The sequence below is a fragment of the Passer domesticus genome, chromosome 5 (genome assembly GCF_036417665.1).
Source record: "Passer domesticus isolate bPasDom1 chromosome 5, bPasDom1.hap1, whole genome shotgun sequence".
Taxonomy (NCBI): domain Eukaryota; kingdom Metazoa; phylum Chordata; class Aves; order Passeriformes; family Passeridae; genus Passer; species Passer domesticus.
Window position 1 is genome coordinate 19,467,697 of NC_087478.1, and position 20,303 is coordinate 19,487,999.

The 20,303-nt window shown below is 35.6% G+C and overlaps 1 protein-coding gene across 4 annotated transcripts in view; it reads left to right on the forward strand.

The window, feature by feature from the left end:
* Positions 1-20,303, forward strand: part of GRM8 (glutamate metabotropic receptor 8) — a 303,263-nt gene that overhangs the window by 245,856 nt on the left and 37,104 nt on the right. For 3 of the 4 annotated variants that reach the window (XM_064422214.1, XM_064422213.1, XM_064422216.1), the window contains one exon: positions 14,073-15,008. In XM_064422214.1, coding sequence (XP_064278284.1) covers positions 14,073-15,008 — 936 coding nt within the window. Of the gene's footprint in view, positions 1-14,072; positions 15,009-15,299; positions 15,853-20,303 lie in introns of those variants that run through there. The other variant, XM_064422215.1, reaches the window with a different exon arrangement.

The following is a 20,303-nucleotide window of genomic DNA, read 5'->3' on the forward strand; positions in this document are numbered from 1 at the left end:
GTCATGTAATTTGAAAATTGAGCTGCCCTATAAAGCTTGAAGCAAATTGTTTTAAAGGCCTTAAAAGCAAAAATTGCAGATTAAATGATTAAATTAATTATTGTTCATTTGTGTTACATGATGGAAGCCTACCACTAAATTAAAAATCATTAAATAGAAAATGACAAAGGCCTTCAATGGTTATTATATGATGAAAGAGAATAACCAGCAGTTAGCAGAACATTACTGTATGATTATTTTTTCTGTTTGCTTTGCTGCAATTTTCTTCATCTTGCGCTAATATTATTTTAGTTACTTTAGGATAGTCATCTAATATTTATCCAGGACTTTTCATCCTGATAAATCCCCAAACACAATTAAAAAATATTTAAAGATAGGGAATTATTTTCTGAATAACCAAAATGTATCACTAGATTTAATGGTGATATTAATACATCTTAACACAGGGAATGAAGAATGCATAGCTAATTTGATTGTAACTTCAGCTTGCAGTAAACAGATTTAGTGTTGAATATGTCTATAAAATATGCTTGAAATGACTGGGTCAAAAAAGGAGGATTGCAGTGCTCTTTCTGGAAACTGCAGGAGTTGAAGTGAACTCCCCTGTTATGGAAAACTTGGGCATGAGGCTAAGTAATAGCTTTAGAATGGTTATTGATTTGCATCACCAGAGGCCATTAGAGTGAGAAACTCCTAGACTTGTGATGTAATTCATCTGTTCTCTTCTACAGTGCTGTGAGCTCCTTAGCAGAGCTGTGACTTCCGTTGGAAAAGTAAAGGAGCTGGAGAGAGTCCAGCTGCAAGCAATTATAATGATCAGCCATCTAAAAGTGTGCCTTTAGGGAAAGATTGAGCAAACTAGGGTTGTTTAGTCTGAAGAAAACTGCACTGAGGAGGGTTGTGTTAATCTCTTCCTATACAGAGAGGATTATTCAAGAAAAGAACTATGTTAGGCATAGTTAATTTGGCTATTAGGAGAAGTCGTGGATTTGAATTACAGTGAGGGATATCTAATGCAGACATGCTAGAAGATTCTAAGGATGAGGATAATTAAGTACTGGGCTGCCCTGGGCTGGTTGGAGCAGGTGAGCTGTAAATATTGATTTTGCATAGTGATTCAGAGATGGGGTCATCACTTCTAAAGTTTTCTGGCTTTCATTTGTTTGGCAGGTTTGATCTTCTAATAATCCTCTTGGAGGCAATGTCCTGTATCCCTTGAGCAAATGTTGGGAGGCATAGAAGCTACTGGAGTCCTATACTTGGTTTTATGCAAAATACAAGACTGTCTTTAGCAGTGTTTAGCAAGAGCTCTAGAAGAAATCCATGAAAGATTTATGGAGTTATAAACCTGGTTATTTATTTAGGATCTTCTTTTGCTGCAGGTTGTGAATCACTTTACTGGTTAAGGACAAGCTCTCTACCTGTTTTCCATTCGCATATGGGACTCCAATTTGGACTTCTTTTTTACATGCTACATGCTTAGTATATCCCAAACTGATTTAAGTTCCCTTATGTGGGAAACAGTTTATTATTGTAGCAGTGGTGATTTCTTTTACTTAGAACTTCTTTTCCTAATACTTAGAGAAGCATTTGCACTGTAAACAAAACCCATTTACCATACAATATTTAAAATGCATCATTAATTATGCAAGACATGGGAAAAGTAGGATCATTACCATTTCTTGTTTACTTTTTTCTTGTAAATATTTTTCCTAAATAGGTATTCTGTAAAATTGCAAAAGTCAGCCTAAAGAACATAGCTGCAGAGAGAGTACATTCACATTTTTCTATTTTCCTATTTATTTAGCCTAGTTATGATATTTTTATTTGTTCTCAAAATATTTAGTACCTGAAATCTGCCTTTGCATTTTAGAAGACAGCAAAAGGATCTCAAGAGACTTTCTAGCCCATGGATAAAGTTAACATCTTCTACACTTATATTGTTTTAAGGGTGAAGACTTTGCAGCTTCTGAAGGCATTATCTTCATTTTTTAGCTACTCTTATCTCTCCAAAGTGTCTTAAGAATACCTAACTTTACTCCTTATTGCTATAGTTTCACTTACTTTATTCAGTGTACATGGTGCACATCCTCATCCTTTTCATGTATTTGAAGACTGTTGTTTTACCTCCTAGCCTATGTTATTTCTTCAGGCTATACAAGAGGAATTTGTTCAATTTAGTCACACAGATCGTGTTTTCTAGGCGTGCTTCTGATCTTTGCAGATTTCCTCTGGACTCCCCATTTGATTCACCTTCAAAGGGAAATACAACGACCTAACCTTCAGAAAGTGTTCTGACTGCAGTCTCACTAGTGCAGAGTACAGGAGAGACATAATTTTCATGTCGTCATGATGGAGAGTAGAGGGGGAAGACTGTTGTATCTATCTGCATTTATCTGGCATTTGCCCCTTTTGCAACAGTGAGACATTGGTTCAATATATCACAATCTACTGGAGCTCTGAGATCTCTTTTTCTTCTGCAGAGCTGCCATCTCTGTCCTTCCTGACCCATAATGTAGTGCTAGTTGTCCCTGTTAAACTGTATGCCTCATTTTTTCAGACTCTGCAGTATCATTTGAAATAAGTATTCTGACCTTCAGCATGGCTTCAGCCTTTTCCAGTGTTACTGCCCAAATCTGATCACCCTGTACTCTATTTTATGATCCAGACAAAATGAGTGGCTATTACAAATATTGAATAATAGCAGACTAACAATAGACCTTTCTAGACCACACCCAGTGCCATTCCCTCCCTTCTGACAGTAAATCAACTATGAATTTTATCTTTCCTCAGCTTTCTGATATAATTTGCACCTAGCCCTTAGGGGCTAAATCTGTTTCACTAGGTTGCTTGTGACTGAGAGTGTAATTTGAGATGTTGTCAAAAATCTTTCTAATGTTAAGATAAATGACACCTGGCTGCTCGTCTCTCATCCACATTGCCTGTTACCCTCTCACTGAAGGAAATGTGACAGCCCATTGATGACAGATCCCTTTTGGCTGTTACTTGTCTTGTTTGTTTTCTCTGTGTTTTTGAAATGTGTTTGTTTATTTCTTTCAGGATTTTTCTTGGAATCCAAGTCAAAATGAATGATTGATAATTCCCTGGCTTCTTCATTCCCTCCCTTATCAGCATGTAAGCACTAGGTTTCCCATTTTCAAATTCTTCATACTTCTCCATAAAGTCTCAAGAGCTTGCTATCTACTCAATTCTGTAAATATTATAAAATAAATCCCAATGTTTTCAGTCCATGTGGAGCCCTCTCACTTTCTCTCATTTTGAAAATCTTCACCCTTATTTCTTTAGTAAGAAGTATTTTTGGGTTTGGTTTGTTTCTTCCTCTCCCCGCCCCCGCCCACCTCCCCCCCCTGGCCCATGACTAAACATGTTGTGTGGCACTTTCTCTAGTTTAAACTTCTTCCTCATGCTTATTTTTATTCCTGCCAGACCACTAGGTCTTTCTGCAGAATTTTAAATTTAATTATTGACTCTTCATTCTAAGCAACAGCACTAACTTGGCAGCAAAACTCTTCTCCTGCTGCTGGAAGTCTCAGTCTACAGTCTGTTTTCTGCCTGTTCAGACTTAGTTCAGACTTTCACACTTTTTGTGTATGTGGTCTTGCTTCTTGTCTGGATCTGTGTTTAAAAGGCTAGTGTGATTTCTTTTGTTTATGTAGTGCTGAAAATTCAAAGTCTTTAGCAGGAAAAGATCTGACTCTTCATGAAGAAGAGCTGGAAAATAAGATATGCGCCTTGAAGTAGGAAACCATCTCAAAGTATTGTTCTGGGGTTTAGAGTTTGATATGTTTCAGAGTATCATGTACTACGGCTTTCCTTTCCTAAAAACAGGTTAGATAAATGTATCAGGAACAGTTTAGGTCTAGTGCCTCTTTTTTTATTCAGACAAGTAAATAAATATGATCCCTGTATTTCAGCTGAGTTTGTCTGCTCCTCTGTCAGAGTCAATGAAGGTTGCTGAAGTGAGGGCAACTTTTCCCAAAATTTCAAGTGCTTCACTTTGCTAAAACATTTTTTAGAAGCTAAGATGCACAGGACATTTCAGCTCTGTTTTGTGGTACTATTTGAGAGGTCACTGGTGAGGCCAATGCCTTTGTGCTGTCTTATGCTTGGATGGAAAGCTCAGTAAATAGATACAAAATTGTCCTGGTTTCCTCTTTCTGTTACCTCGTTAAAAATCTTTTTTGGCAAAATTTCCTCAAAAAGCCCCTGTTTGAGATGGCTGCTGACTATCATGCTGGTCTGTGTTGCCTTAATAGTTTTAGGATGGTCTGTTCTGTATTCTGCCAATACTCTGCTCTCCTTTATCTTATAGTTTGACTGTGAATTCTTTGGTATTGAGACCATAATCTTTTCTTGTGGATTTGTATAGCCCTTAGTGCAAATGACATCTTGGTCTGTGAGCAGAGTGGGAATAAATGGAATATATTAACTGTTGGTATTAATTTGTAGGAAGGATTGTGCAGGGTGGAATTTAGGACCATTCATTTTTCAGTTTCATGCATACAGCACGTTTTGCTCTGATCAAGAAATAGGAGGTAAATTAAACCATTTAAAAATAGTGGGGGAGGATTAAAACCTAAACTTAGCATTTTTCTTTGTATTGAACTGAGGCTTTTTGTGATTCCCTAATTTCTATTTTTAAAATATTAAAGATAACAAAAACTGTGACAGGTAATCCCCTTAAGAAATTATAACTTGTTAACATAATGGTCCTAAACTTACTGGACTGAACTAAATCAGCTGAAGGTTTAGCCCAGTACATTTGTTTCCCAGCCCATCATGACGAAGTTTGGGGACAACAGCTCTCATTTTGATAAACTCATCTTTAACCAATACAATAATTAAAAGCATGTAATGATGAATATTTTTTATGAAACAAATGGGATTTATGAAATTATATAGTTTTTTTTAAAAAAAGAATCTGTATTAAATTCAAATGGCACCTGTGCTGGACCCCTTGTGTTCCTTTTGTCTGTGCTGAGTTGTGAAGTGAGGAAGAATCTGGGGACCATTGGGTTTGAAAGGCACCTGACACAGATTGGAGGGAAACACAGTAGCTGTGGAGCACTGGGCTTGGGAAAAGCCAGCTCTACCTTAGGTAACTCTAGCTAAAAGAGCTGGATTTGGGAGGGAGCATGTTTTTTTATGGGTATTAAAACTTTCATCAAGAAATGCAGCTATGCTATTAGACCAGTGATGGGCCTTGGGAAGAACAGAGGAGATTCTCCAGGCACAAAGAAAGTGATATTAAAAAACTCTTTGCCAGAACTATGCTCCCTTTCTTTTCTCAAAGCACTAAATTTTTTAAGGTATGCTTGCAGGCTATTTCTGCATGATCAACTGCAGGAAGTAAAAAAGTACTTCAAGCATTATGGTTCACGTAGCCTTAGTACTAGAGCTGATCAAAACCAATCAGCTGACAAAAAATATGATGGTGGAAGATTTTGTCTCAAAAGCCCATTTATTTAAAAATCTAAATCTGACAAGTTGTTGGGGAATTTAGTTAGTTTGTTTTTAATTTGAGTGTTTGTGAATAGAATCACAGAATCATCTAAGTTGGAAAAGACCCTGGAGATCATGGAGTCCAACCTAGGACATAATACCATCTTGTCAACTAGACCATGGCACTTAGTCTTTTCTTAAACACCTGTTTAATTATGTATGCAAAATTATGGCACAATCTGCTTTTGGTAGCGCATAATGACTTCAATTCCTGTGTGTACATAATGAGTTTTATTTATAAATGCTCATAAAATTCTTTTCAAGTGCATGCCAGGGACATGCAGGGTAGCAGGCACCTCTAGGTAAGGATATGCGAGAGACATTTTCTATGTGAAAGTGGTCTGCATAAAGAATAACTTTGGAAATCTGTTTTTCAGTCTGATACATTGGTACTAATTATATGTTTTAAAAATATAGAAAGTAGACCACTGAAAGAGCTTTCAAAAAATCTGAAGTCTGCCAATGTCATCTAGAATGGGATGTTTCTGTGGTGGTGTGTTTTGGTTTGTTTGGCTTCTTTGATTTGGTTAGGGGTAATTTTTTTGTCTCCTTTGTAAATAAAGAGGCTATCTTCATAAAAAGTGCTTGAAAATTAATTGTGGTTCATGCTTTCAGTAAAGAAAAAAAAAAATTGCATCTATTGAATAGAAGTGTCTGCTAGATTTCTCTAAAATTCCATTTGGTGGTTACCCAGTGCTGTAACAGTAGTTTGTTTGACAACCTGCTAATCATTGCACTTTGTGTTATCTACTCCCCAAGGCATTTGAGAATAAAATGATGTTTCCCAAGTATTCCATCCATATTAATGTTTCTTGTTTGGCAAATTGAAGAAGGTATTATACTTCAGCTCCTCATATCTTTGTACCAAGTATCTTTTAAGGCCAGCAATTCTGAAAGAATCAGAAGAAACCAAATCATGGGAGAAAAAATTTATAAGTAAAAAACAAAACAAAAAAATCCCCAAAAACTCCCAAAAAACCCCCAAACCAAAACAAGCCAAGATCAGCTAAAAAGTAAAAAGTAAGCTACATCCCAAGCTGTATAAAGGCTAGCAGTTTAAGACTGTATAGCACTAATAAACACTCTCTGTATATTGTGATACTGTGACATGATTATTCCCTGTTTTAGGTTAACACAGTGTGTTCCTCTATGTAAGTATTCAGCAGTCATGAATTATATGACTTAATTAGTAGGGTTGGTTTCTTTGAGGTAAAATTACAGTATCAGCCCACTAAATAACATATTTGCATTAATAAAGCAAGGCAAGTATTTAAACTTTTCTATTTATGAACATAAAAATCTTCATATTTTTAATAGCATTCTTTTCAATTTTTTTAGAGCATTCTTCCCTATAAGTATTTTTTCTATCTAAGAATGACTTGTTAATATGTTCAGAACAATAAAAATGCATTCTCTTTATTTTAGTAAGAATATCCACAGATTGGTGATATTGCAGTTCTCAAAACTGGGGATGACAAGAGGGATTATGACATGTTGAGAAAGCACAGAACTATGATGATGTTTTTGGTATTGACTCTTTGAAATTATACTGCTCAGTTGTAAAAGTTGTTTTAGGCAAATTTGCAAAACTATAAGTAATCATTGGGCAAAAAACCTTCTAAACCTAAGAGATGGACATCACTTATATGCCCACTTGAAATTTCTAGCCACATTTTCAATTAAAGTGTCTCCACTCCTGTCTGCATGGCAGCTTCTCTCCAGGGGACTGAAAGGTTGAGATTCAAGAAGGTTAAATCATTTTCCCAAGGCCGTGGACTCAGATGTATCAGAACCATATAGGCTCTGTCTTGGCTTAGAGACCAAAGCTGCACCACTAATAATATTTCCTTCCTTCCTTCCTGAACATTTTATATCATACTTGCATAAAAATAATTATACATACATACATGTAAATAGTATGTAAATATTCAATTGTAAACATTCAAACAAAAATTATGTTAAATTTTACTGGTTTTCCTTTAAGAAAGCTGTGAGAGAGGTAAATGGTTTCCCTAGGAGGAAATGTGGGTAGGTGGATTTTACAGTTAGGAGGAATCAGTTTCCATCTGGATTCTTTCAACAATCTGTACTTCTGATGCTAAAGAAAGAGAAAAAATATCTGTCTTGTAGTATTTCACCCTTATCCTTTCATACTCATCAAGCTTCTCAGACTCCTCAAACTGATATTAGACTGCATTAGTTTTAACCAGTACATAGTAAAACCCAATATATAATTCCATGTTCTTTGCAGAACTCTTGGAATATCTATGCCTAAAATTTAAAAAATGACATCTCAGTTGTTAGGAAAAACATCTGTATAAGGTGAATTATATAAATAATTTACAGCAATTGTGGCAAATTTGGTAATGATAGTGATCTTATACTGGCATGGAAATCTGGTGTAATTCTCAGTTTTGTTTTATTTTAATATAAATTATATTTTTTTGTCATTGATTTATTTCCCTTCTGCACATGCCTGCTTAAATAGTTGTAGGTATATCCAGCTTTTCTCTAATGGGATAAGTCTATCTGGCAGTCAGAATGGAATGGTAATTATATTTAGAATCATAATGAATTTATTTAGTTGAACCTGTTTCAGTTCAATTTTGGGGTTTAATGGTTCAGATTACTTGATTGGACAAGGTACATTAAAGAATAACTTTTACTGTGAGAATAGATATATAAGACAATTTTAAAATATAAATGCTACATTAAATTCCCTTAATTCACTCATTTGCTATGCTCCCATGATGAGCCTTTTTTGTCAGAAGGTAAATACTTTCAGGAACTTGAGATAAAAATAAGAAAAATTCTAGTCATAGTTGGAGGTGATATTTCTGTTCTTTGTCGTTGTTATAGCTAAGAATCTCAATATCTGTTAAAAGTCATATGAATTTATATGTAACACTCCTGATCCTTCTGAAAGTCTTGGCTAACTGACTACAAGATAAGATGTCTGTCTGCTCCCACAACTCTTATAATTACCATTTGCATTACTCTATCCAGAACTCACATAATTCCGTTTGTTGCAATAAGACAATTAAACATTCATTTTTCATTTTTAAAATGAATATCTGGCTCTAAGATTTGAAAGAAAAATGAAAATTCTTGCAAGTGATAGTATAGCGTAATCAGAAACATTTAAATATTACCCAAGCAATGCACTCTGAAAAACCCTTGGAAGGTTGTCCAGGTGTCTTTGTATTATTCATAGGTTGCTGAATTAAGTAACTGGTAAGTTTCTCCATGATAATTAAGAACAGGAAAGAGAGTGTTTTTGTACATATATATTGGACACGTAATTAAAAAATTATATGTGACCTATTAGTAGCATTTTTGATCAGTCTTATCCAGTTGCTGAGGGCATTGCTAAATGAATGAGTTGCCTGATTATTGGAAGAATGTGGGTTCCAGGAATATCAATGTGCTATTTGTACTGTATCATGTCAATCTTGTATTCTTTTAGCCAAGTTCTCACATCATTAATTTTTTAGCTCTATTATTAGACATTAGAGGGAATTGTGTTTGCAGTGTTCATGAAGGACAGAGGTGTTTATTTGGTTTCAATATGAAATGGCATTTTGTCTGTATTTTAATGGTTTAGTGAACTGTGAATCTTAATGCTGCACATTAAAGCAGATTGCAGCCCCATCAGGCAGATATCTCATGTAGAGACGATTTTTATGTCCATTGAAATAGCAATGAAGCCATTCTCTTTTTGTATCATGATGCATTTCATAGCAAAAGAATACACATCTTGCAGACGTGCTGTCAAAGTATTGCTGATGTTTTCACTCTGGTAAGTATTGGAATAGTAGGAAATGGAACCACATCTTGGGGAAATCTGAGGTGTTTAATAATAGCAGATCAACCTATCAGGCATTTTCCAAATTCAGAGAAGCTACTCAAATAAAATTGAGATAATGTGTAAACCATTGCTAATACTAGGTACAGAGCTAGGCTATCCCAGTCCAGCTGAGCTAGATGATATCAGATACCTTTAGCAATGAACTTTGCGTTATAATATACTGTAGTGAACTGGATCTAGAAGATGTCACATGAAAATGAGATGACAAAATAAGTCTTCCAGAAACCATGTTTATCCAACGCTACTTAACAATCTGAGATCTGCTCAGCCCTGGTACTGTGTGAGCAGTATAAAGAATGCTGCAGACCCAGACATTTTAATCAGTAAGAGCTGAAGAGTTGCAGAACTTAATCCTTTTTCAATGTCAAAAAGCACCTTCTTTTCTGTGTTTCTTTTGTCTGACTTTGGCCTCTTTGACAGTTTCTTTCCCCCATGAGAATCTTTAGAAATGTGTGCCTAAAGATAAGATCCCCTGAAGTTAGTTTTGTAACATTTGAACTTCTGGATCACTTTAGGCCAAGTTTTCCAAAGTATTTATGTTGTGAAACCTGCAGATGGAAGCATAGTGGGATTTTCAAAGGCAGTTAAACAGACAAGGCACTTAACTCTCATTTAAATTAATTAGCTATATTGAGCAAGTTCCCCTTGGCACTTTTGAAAGTTCCACTGCTAAGTGTTTATGTCTACATAAAAAATTATGATTTTCAGAAGAGGATGAGCATCCAGCAACTCCCTTTAAAGCTTCACTATTACAGGTTTTCAGTAGTTCTGGAAATTATAATTGTCCCTTCTTCTATGTTCCCAAATGATCCTCCCTTGTTTTGTAGTTTCTTAACAGTTCCTGCTGTCATATATTGTACAAAGTTAATCTCAGAGAAGTAGTGGGATCAATAATACTAGCTCATAAAGAGAGAAAAGTAATTACCTGGGTGAATCTTCTGCACAAGTTCAAGAATCTGGAATCTTTGATACATACAATCAGTGAAAAAACTGATAGATATTTAGGGCTATTGTAATTATGTTTTGTACTGCATTTACTTATTACTTTTATGTTATGCAAAATAATAGCTCCAAAATACATTACAAGCAAAGACTGCTGCAGGTTGTGGATAGCTGGGAGTGAACCAGATGACCAGAATTAGTACAACTTTTTAGTTATTAAGGTCTGCATATACAGAAACCCTTCACAGACCTGTTCAAGTGTAATAAAAGCACAGTGCTCACTCTGAGGTATAGTTTCCCCTGCTCTGTTTTCTGCCCCTACTGCAGTATTGTCCAAGTAGCAGTCTGAGGATATACACACATCAACATTTTGCTTTCAACCAAGAGTCAGCTTGTGAAAGGAATCTACTAATTATTCCGACTTAGCAGACTCGCTCATTGTGGAGTGGGTCCTGTGCTAAGTGAACTGGGTTGCTTTTGGCTGAAATGAAAACAGAATATGCTTTCCAGAAGGACAGTTAATCTTCGTTAATGAAGCTCACCGAACTATGTCAAAATTAGGTCAATACAACCTTCTTCTGTAGATGTAATTTCAAATACAGACCAACATTATCATCAGTCACTCAGAATTAACAGCTTTGCTCTGCCACTGATTGTTAATGGAGCTATAAACTCCAGCTGTAAGATGGTTGTGTTCATGGGAGAATCATATCTTTGCACAAACTTCCAGAGTTATCATCCTAAAATGCCAGAATTTTCTCAGATGTACAGGTATTTTGAAGCAATTTTCAATTTCAAACACTGGCCAATGTTTCTTGGGACTATATCTCCTCTTCTTAAATAGTAGTACAAAGGTACTACAACTATTTGTACTAGTACAAAACTAATGAGCAAGAACCAATAAATTTTTTTAAAACTTTTAGATAAATCTACATGTGATTTTTTGCTTAAAAAGTTGATCCAGAAATCCAGATTTTAAAACATAGGATTTATACCCTGTAAAATCCACCTGCCCCAGCCCTTCATTCTGGTTATTTTCTACATTGATTTAGAACTTTCTTGTGCCTTAAGATTCATTTGTGTTTGACTTTTTCTATTGCTAACCAGTCAATAGTGCTTATATTCATAATCAATTTATTAGGAAAAAATTCGGTATGCAGTGAGTTTTTGAATATTCATGAATTTGTATAACTTTATATGCTGGAAATTATGTCTTTTTTAGTTTGTGTCAGATGTATCAGAGTGAAAAACAGATATGAATCTTTGTCAGTTAGCTTCAGAAGTAGGAATTTATTATCAGTTGTTGCCAATGTGAGGTGTAATCTGAAGCACTTCCAAGTTTTGCAAACCTGAAGAGATTTTAGACATGTTTTTAGTCAATTAAAATACTGTCAGGACAAAAGTATGTGAAATCATAAATCGCTGTAAAATGAAAGGATTTTCTTTTTTTTTTATTTTTAAATTTTCTTTTTAGTAAGATAGAAGCTCTAAAAGACAAAAGGGAATTTTCTTTTATCTTATCTAAGCAATAGATTCACAATACAGTAAATGTGACCTTAGGATGCTCAATGCCAGAAAAGAACCACTGTTGTCTCGTGGTATTAAAGACTGATCTGGTATAAACTCACCTTGCTAATTCAAATGTGTTTGAAAATGGGATAGCTAGGCTTTATCCTGTCAGGCTTTCTGCAGGATGAGATATTGCCTGTCCATGCCATTCTCAGTTTATGCTGGATAAGGTGGTGTCTGCTCTCCTGGTGATTCTGTATTGTGTGCTATAATCTAGCCAATATGTACTACTGTCGTTTTCTGAGTCATTCCAAACTTATCCACAGTTGTGGATTAATGACCATGGTTTCCTGTTGCCCCCCATTATTGTAGTTGGTGACTAAATCACAAGATTTGTATTTATTCTCCTAGCAACAGTGTGAAGGCAAATTGTCTTCACTATCATGCTGATTTCATCATAGCATGTTTTTTCTGACATCCAGTAGATGAAACAATAAGGGGCTATGGGCTTTTAGGATTTCAGTGATTAAAACCAGGAGATTGTAATAGAGGTGAATCTTTTCTTAGTGTATCAAGTACTCTGCTAGAGCTCTATCAAAGCTATTTCATACAAAACTGGGTTATTCTTGTGCTTTTTAGGAAGCTAATTGCTTAAATTATTTTCTTTTCCATAGTCAACAGATGATGTATTTTGCATAGTCATCACAATCCTTGATATAAAATCTGGTTGACTTCTGGGCATTCAGGATCCCCTCCCACTGAAATCACTGAGAGACTGAGGGTTCACAGAGCTGGTTTTGTGAGTGATTCTTTTCTCCTTGTTACTCTGTGGTCCCTTGGAGTGGAGAACATCATCAAAGTCCTGCACTGATGGGGCACAGGAGAGCAGGAGTCTGGCTGCTTGTTGCTGCTTTAGTCACCCTGCTCAGGGCTGTAACTGGTGCTCTGGCTCTCTGGGGAAGGCAAATAAGGCCAGCAATGCTACACTGTGATTTCCTCTCAAGTCTGTTGAAAAATTGCTGAAAAAATAAACTTTAAGGGCCAAAATTACCCGTTTTTGTAAGCTGTCCTCATTCTGTCCTCCTCCAGAAGGAACTGAAAACATTCCTGACGCCTGAAGTTTTGTTACTGTTGTTTCTTTTATGAATAAAGCCTCCAAATGAAACAAAAGTGCTAAGTACTTAATAGGCAAGAACACGGAAAGTGCTTTGTCCTTGAGTGCTCACCACCTCACAAAGGAATGAAAGGTGGGGCCTGGAGCAACAAGGAGTGGTTCTGCTGCCCACCAGGGGCTCTGCTCCACCCACAGCTCTGGTTCACTCCCAGCGACCTCTGCAGAACAGGGCTTTAGTAAGGGTGGGCTAAGGACAGCTGGCACCAAACTGAGTGATAATTTAAAGTAGGAAATTCTTTAAATCCAAGAGTTCCCTATTCAGATGTCATTTGCGGGGCATGCAGGAAGAATACATAGGTGAATGGAGAAAAGTATATTTTGCTAATGTGCTGCTGTGGAGAAAGCTGGGATTTCTAAAACAAGATTGCATTGTTCTGTGCTACAAAAGGATCCCTGGACTTACTATATCAGGAGAACTAAGGCAGTAATCATGACATATTTTTCTATTGTTATTCAGAAAGCAGTATATACTTATTTTAATCTTCTAGAATTGCAAACAAAACACTTTTGAGCGTGTCAAGGCATTGAAGGTGGAAAAGTATAAAATATCCACATTTGTGGAAGGGATGGCATCACAGACCGTGAAACTCTTTGTTTTGTGAGAGCTGATGCATGGAGATTTTAATCTATTTCTTCACTGTACCAGAGCTGCTCTGAAGCTCACTGTGAAAATAGACTTATTTCGTAATTAAATGTTTGAGAACTACTGATATTTATACTTGCATGTGATTAACTTTTTACAGCACTGTGTATGGGGCTTTTTGCTTTTAAACTAGCCTGGAGTCAATAAATATCTTTACAGATGTCAATTTGGTCAGCAGTAAAGAGGTAAATAGAAACTAATGACACTCATCAAGCCTGTGGCATGAATGATTTATTGGACACAATCATTTAACACTTTTTTAAAGTCAGTGCAAGGGAAAGAAGCAGGTTTCTTATTATGGTAAACTGTATTTGTGCTGTCAGCAAGTAGTGATTTATGACAAACCTGTGGCCAGGATTAGGATATTATAAATGAAGGAAAATAGAAGTCTCATTAATTTTTTATACCCACAGGTAGAAGATATGCAGTGGGCTAACAGAGAACACACTCATCCAGCATCTGTCTGCAGCCTGCCCTGTAAAGCTGGGGAAAGAAAGAAAACCGTGAAGGGAGTGCCCTGCTGCTGGCACTGTGAGCGCTGCGAGGGCTACCACTACCAGGTGGATGAATTCAACTGTGAACTCTGTCCCATTAATAAGAGACCAAATGCCAACCGTACGGATTGCCAGCTTATCCCCATAATCAAACTGGAGTGGCATTCTCCTTGGGCCATCGTGCCTGTCTTCATAGCTATTCTCGGTATAATTGCCACCACCTTTGTGATTGTGACATTTGTCCGCTACAACGACACGCCGATCGTCAGGGCCTCTGGGCGGGAGCTCAGTTATGTGCTCCTGACTGGGATTTTTCTCTGTTACTCCATTACTTTTTTAATGATTGCAGCTCCTGATACAGTGGTCTGCTCATTTCGAAGGATCTTTTTAGGACTTGGCATGTGTTTCAGCTATGCTGCGTTACTTACCAAAACAAACAGGATTCACAGAATATTTGAACAAGGTAAAAAATCTGTCACAGCTCCCAAATTTATTAGTCCAGCTTCTCAGCTGGTGATCACTTTCAGCCTCATATCCTTGCAGCTTATTGGAGTCTTCATCTGGTTTGCTATTGATCCACCACATACCATTGTAGACTATGGAGAGCAGAGGACACTTGACCCAGAAAATGCCAGAGGAGTTCTCAAATGTGACATTTCAGATCTTTCTCTCATTTGTTCCCTTGGATATAGTATTCTCTTGATGGTCACGTGCACTGTTTATGCTATTAAAACAAGAGGGGTTCCAGAGACCTTCAATGAAGCAAAACCTATTGGATTTACTATGTACACAACCTGCATAATTTGGTTAGCTTTTATTCCAATCTTTTTTGGTACGGCCCAATCAGCAGAGAAGGTAAGTGATGATGTGTTTACCTATCAAAACACAAAACACTGCTCTTTTTCTATTTTCATCTCAATAATTACAGCACTAAAACATTTTCACTCTTACAAATGAGTAATTCTGAATGGCAAACAAAACATCAGAATTCATGGACAATAAAATATATGTTTCAAAAAGTAGGTTTCCTCTGTATTAACACAAGAAACTGATTGTGATTGTTGTGTGACTGGCATAAAAATGTTGACAATTTCTCAATATAACCTTTAATGACTGTTTCTTCTAACATTTGTTATTGCCCTTCAGTGATGCTGTGGCCTGTTACATGAAGCACTATCAATCTTTGTTATCATCTACAGATCTGATAGAACTGGTTGCATTCCACAAGCCTAAGAAGATCAACTTACATTTGTCAAAAATAATGAAGAAAAATGCCGGGGCAGGATGAAAAGAATTACTTTTGTCTCTGGTTGACACAAAAAACTTAAAAAATTTAAAAGAACCAAAAATAGAACAGGAGGAAATGAATGGTGAATGATGTGTGTGTAAATTCATGTAAGGCATAATTCACTAATTATTATATCAATGCAAAAAGAGAACACTTTCCTGATAATTTAATAAGAAATGAAATGATTGATACTTAGATGCAAACCACATCAGACATGTGGCTCTCCTCTGTTTTAATGGGAAGACACAGGCAAATGTCATCTATGTGAGTATTTATTGAGGTGACAGTGGTGAAAATGACAAGTTGGGCAGGGAAAAGAAATAATACTAGCATCAATCTTCAAAACTGCAAATATTTGATATATGGAAATTCTTAAAAATAAGAAATTAAAGTTACAGTCTTTCACATAAATTCCTGTCTTTCCTTCTAGCAGGTTTTGTATAATGTTTTCAAATATTCATTTAAATGTAGTTGGAAAAGTCAGCATGTGTTCACTTATAATTGTGGAAAGGTTTGACACGTCTCTAGTTTAGAGGGCACCCTTGTCTGTGGAGTTAAAGAACACTTCTGTATACCTTGATGAAACACTTTCTAATTCAAGCAGAAGAATTTTATGGGGCAGTGAGTATGGCAGAAAAAAATATTTTCCTCCCTAGAAATTGAAGCAGGCTTACTGAATTGGATCAGGTTTATTTTCATGGCTTTTTGGATTAAGTTGGGGAGGTTGATGCCTTAAGTTTTAGCTTTTATATTTTTCAGCTTCTGTACTGCTTTAGTGTGCAGTTCTGTGGTTCATATTAAGGGATGGTAAAGTCACCTCACAGTGTAGCTAGACAGAACAATTCCTTTTCTAGCAGGGGACCAAGGAATACTGATCCAAATTTCAGGCCAAACTGATCCAAATTTCAGGCCAAACTGATCCAAATTTCAGGCCCAAGAGCATAAACAAGGACTGAAGAGAGAAAAACAAGAAGGATGGGACTTCATAACCTAGAGCTATCATTGGACAATTAACTCCAATATGCAAATGAACCAGAACTTATAAAAGGAGAGACCTCGTGACCCGTGGTCCATTTTGTGATCATTTTGGGTTCATCTGGGGTGTGGCCCTGGCTGGGTTCTTGTGCTGCCCAAGGAGGATCCATTGAGGCCTTTTAATAAATACCTACTTTATTCTTTAACTCTGTGTAGCCTCTGTTCTAGGTCAGCCTTGGCAAGGCATCAAAGTGAGTACCAAGGTAATGGCTTATGACAGATAGTGTAAGTTAAAAAACCCATTTGACACAGGAAAACCTGTTTAGGTAAATTGTTTTTTTCTATTTGTAGGCTTAAGTCACAAAAATGCTTTGTTGCATAAAGGTGTGTTACTTTTAACAGCTTGGTTTGATCAGGTTTATGGCAAGTACTTGAACCAAAAGAATTGAGTCTTGAAATAGGAAATACTTCTCTGCTGGCAACCATGCAGTGACTTGGATTTACACCATCAGTGCACCTTGGCTTGTAGTAAAGGATTATTTGGTTTCAACCTTTAAAGACATAGTTAACAAATACCTCTTTTGCATTTCTTTTTTGAAACCCAAGACTGAACACACAAATGATGCTAAATCACACAGCTTCTGACATTAAATTTCACTTGTTAATTGGCATTTTTTCTTTCTAAATTATTTCTTTTTCTTTCCTCTTCTTTATGGAGGCGAAAAGTGCTAATACAGTAGCTCTGTAATTCAAATAATTCTTTCCAAAGTGCTTCTTCTTTTTGCTGCAAATAAAAACATGCTTCTACACAGACTCTTACAGACATCTTCATAACAATTTACATATTCCATACAATTTAAATACTTCTCTGAATAGGATAAAAATGTGTAACTCTTACAGCACAAATAGGGATGGTCTGAATAAACGTATAGTTTCTCAGTTGATGTATAACACCATAATAGCATTTTAAAAACAAGCTAGTGTATTCTAGAATATTATTTGAAATTTTATATTATGATCTTTTTGGAGGATGAAACAAGTTAAAAACTTACATGGACTTTTTTGGTGCTTACTTACATTGCAGTTATTTTAGAATCCTGAAATTTTTTTTTTTTTTTAATGGCTTAAGCTTACTGAAAGAGAACAGAGCAATAAAAGCTGGGGATTTTAAAGTGCTGTTTTAAAGCAATGTTTGCTTTATGAAATGTTGACAGTAATAAATGTAACATGACATTCATTACTTGCCAGGGGTACTTCCACTTGCTAACTTTAGATACACTTCTTTTGGAATAACGAGTGATTAAAACTTTTCCAAAATGTTTTGAGGAATTCAGTTTTCCTAGACATTAGCAGTACTTGCAATAATAGCAGAAATTGCTAAGCATTTCTTGAAAGAAATTGTACACTTAAGTATTCAATTAACAATAATTAAATAACAAACCTAATGAGTTGGTTTTATTTCACTGTCAATACCACTGATAAGCAAAAAAAAAGTACCATCAATGCTGAAAATAGATGTCTAGATCCAAAACTCAAAGCTCGTCCTAGTAAAATTACCCTTACATTTAGTGGCCTTGGGGATCAATTCAAAACTATAGGTTTCCTAAGAGATTCTGTAAGTAGTCTTGAGGGGTGTAAACATGTAGAGGCAGCACAAGTCCATAAATTGAGTGTTGGTATCAATCAAACTTCAAATATGCATGATGAAAGTAATTAAAATAAGCATAAGTACTTATCTGCAGACAGACTAGGAATCTTGATGATACGTGCTTGCTGTGAAGCCCAGAATGGGAAACTGCTCTCTTTCACTCATGAAGAATCTTGGTTCTCTAGCTGGTGAATGCAGCTGAATTAAATGCCTGAATTTGCATGCAGTGACATATCCATAAGGAAACATGTAGTAAAAGTTAAGGTAACTTGACAAGATGCCATGGCAATATGTTGATTTCTAGTGTTGACATTTGTAATATTTTTAACAGACCTTCGTAAAAAATGCTGTTTTCAAAATTTTTATTATCTCAGTTTACATGTAAGTTTGAAACTAATATAAAATTGAGAAAACCACTGTATATTATTGAAAAAATTAACATATATATAGAAATAACTAAAAAAAAGTTAAAGTACCAATCCAAAATAACATGGCATAATTCAAGCTTGATGGTGTGTATTTATCTCCATGTTTACTAATTTGTCCTTACTTTCAAGCAATAATATAAATAGCAGAATATAAATGCCCTATGGTACCAAACAAAACCACTATTTTGATGTTATAATTCTTACAGATGTCCTGTGGAGAAAATATGAACATTGACTTTAGGTTCTATGTGATTTTTTTTTTTGTCTAGTTCATGATTTTGTCCATTCATGTTCATGCCCGTTTTGACAGCTCATTCTTCATGGAAAGAACGTACTACAAAAAAGTATATTTTTCCAGGTTATCATTAAACTGAATGAGAAATGTCCCCCTGAGACATAAACCACGAATTTTCTAACACATTAATGTCTGTAAGGTGCTTTAGAGGCAAAGGAGAGAAATTCGGTGAGAAAGCATTCTGTGAATATAGCTTTTCTCTATTTCATGTACATGATATAGCAAAACACTGGAAGTACTGGAATAATCTAGGATAGAGATGTCTGAAATGTCATAGTGACCAGAATGCCACCAAAAAATATATTGAATAGATGAGTGATTAGAACAGGTGTTTGAATTCTTGTCTAAAATAAAGTTAAAATGGCAGATTGCAATAAAACCTTCTGAGGATAGATGGCTGTCTGAAGTACAACCCTATTTAATAAACTGAACTTTGTAAATTCCTTTCCTTTTAACATTTTTGACAGGTGGATAAATCATTTTTGTTCACAGATTATTATCACACATTATTATTATCAAACGTAATTTATTATATTGACCTGGAAATACTTTGCTTCAATGAGAAGATGAATACTTGTTCCCCATACTGTGAATGAAGAGATGTTTTACTTTCTCCTAAGCAAAGACGATAAAAACACTGAATAATTTCTTCCATCTATTCTAACTGGAAGCAATTACAAGGTGTGATCTAACAAGCCAGATAAATTTTAATGTATTTTCAATTATTCTTACAACTCTGACCTCTATTTTCATAACTGCAATATAGAAAAATTGTAATTGTATAATAGAAATTTTCTCATAAATTATTATCCTTATGATCTTACTATTCCAGCTCTTTGCATGCTGGATTTATTGTTCAGTGGATCTCATGCTTACATTCATCTGTTTGTTAGTAACACTAAAAGAAGTTAGAAACAATGCCAAAAGTATTCCACTATTAATTTCACTTGTAAATTACTTCTGTAATTGTCAAGATAAAGAAATTCAATTCTCAGTGGGAGGAAGAGCTAGTTCCATCAGAGTAGTAATATATGTTCATTAGTTTAAAGAAAACAACTACTAATGATAGACTTACTTCTCCCATATTTCTAAAGAAAGTATACAAATAATCTTTTGTGTATGTTTACATTATGAATTCTTGACTAAATATATTTCTGTGACTGCAAGAAAACAGTATTTTAAGGATTCCACAGGCTGCTAATGAAGGGCACAGTACTGAGCTTGTTCTTCAGCTCAAAGCATTCCCTTCTAATCCTGATTGTATGTGGAGATCGAGCTCTGCAGGTAGCCTGGTGCAATACACATCATAGGAAAAAGTCCAGAAAAGTAACTTATAAATTTAGCATTTCTTTCATTTTATGAATAATTTTTGGCTTGATTAAACTAGAATCTCTGCTTCCAACACTGTGCATAGCATGAGGATTAATCTGAGGGATATTTGAAACAGTTTCTCATTTTCCTTATTACAGGAGCAGAAGGTACAAGAGTGCTGAAGTGATACATTCCACATTCAGCA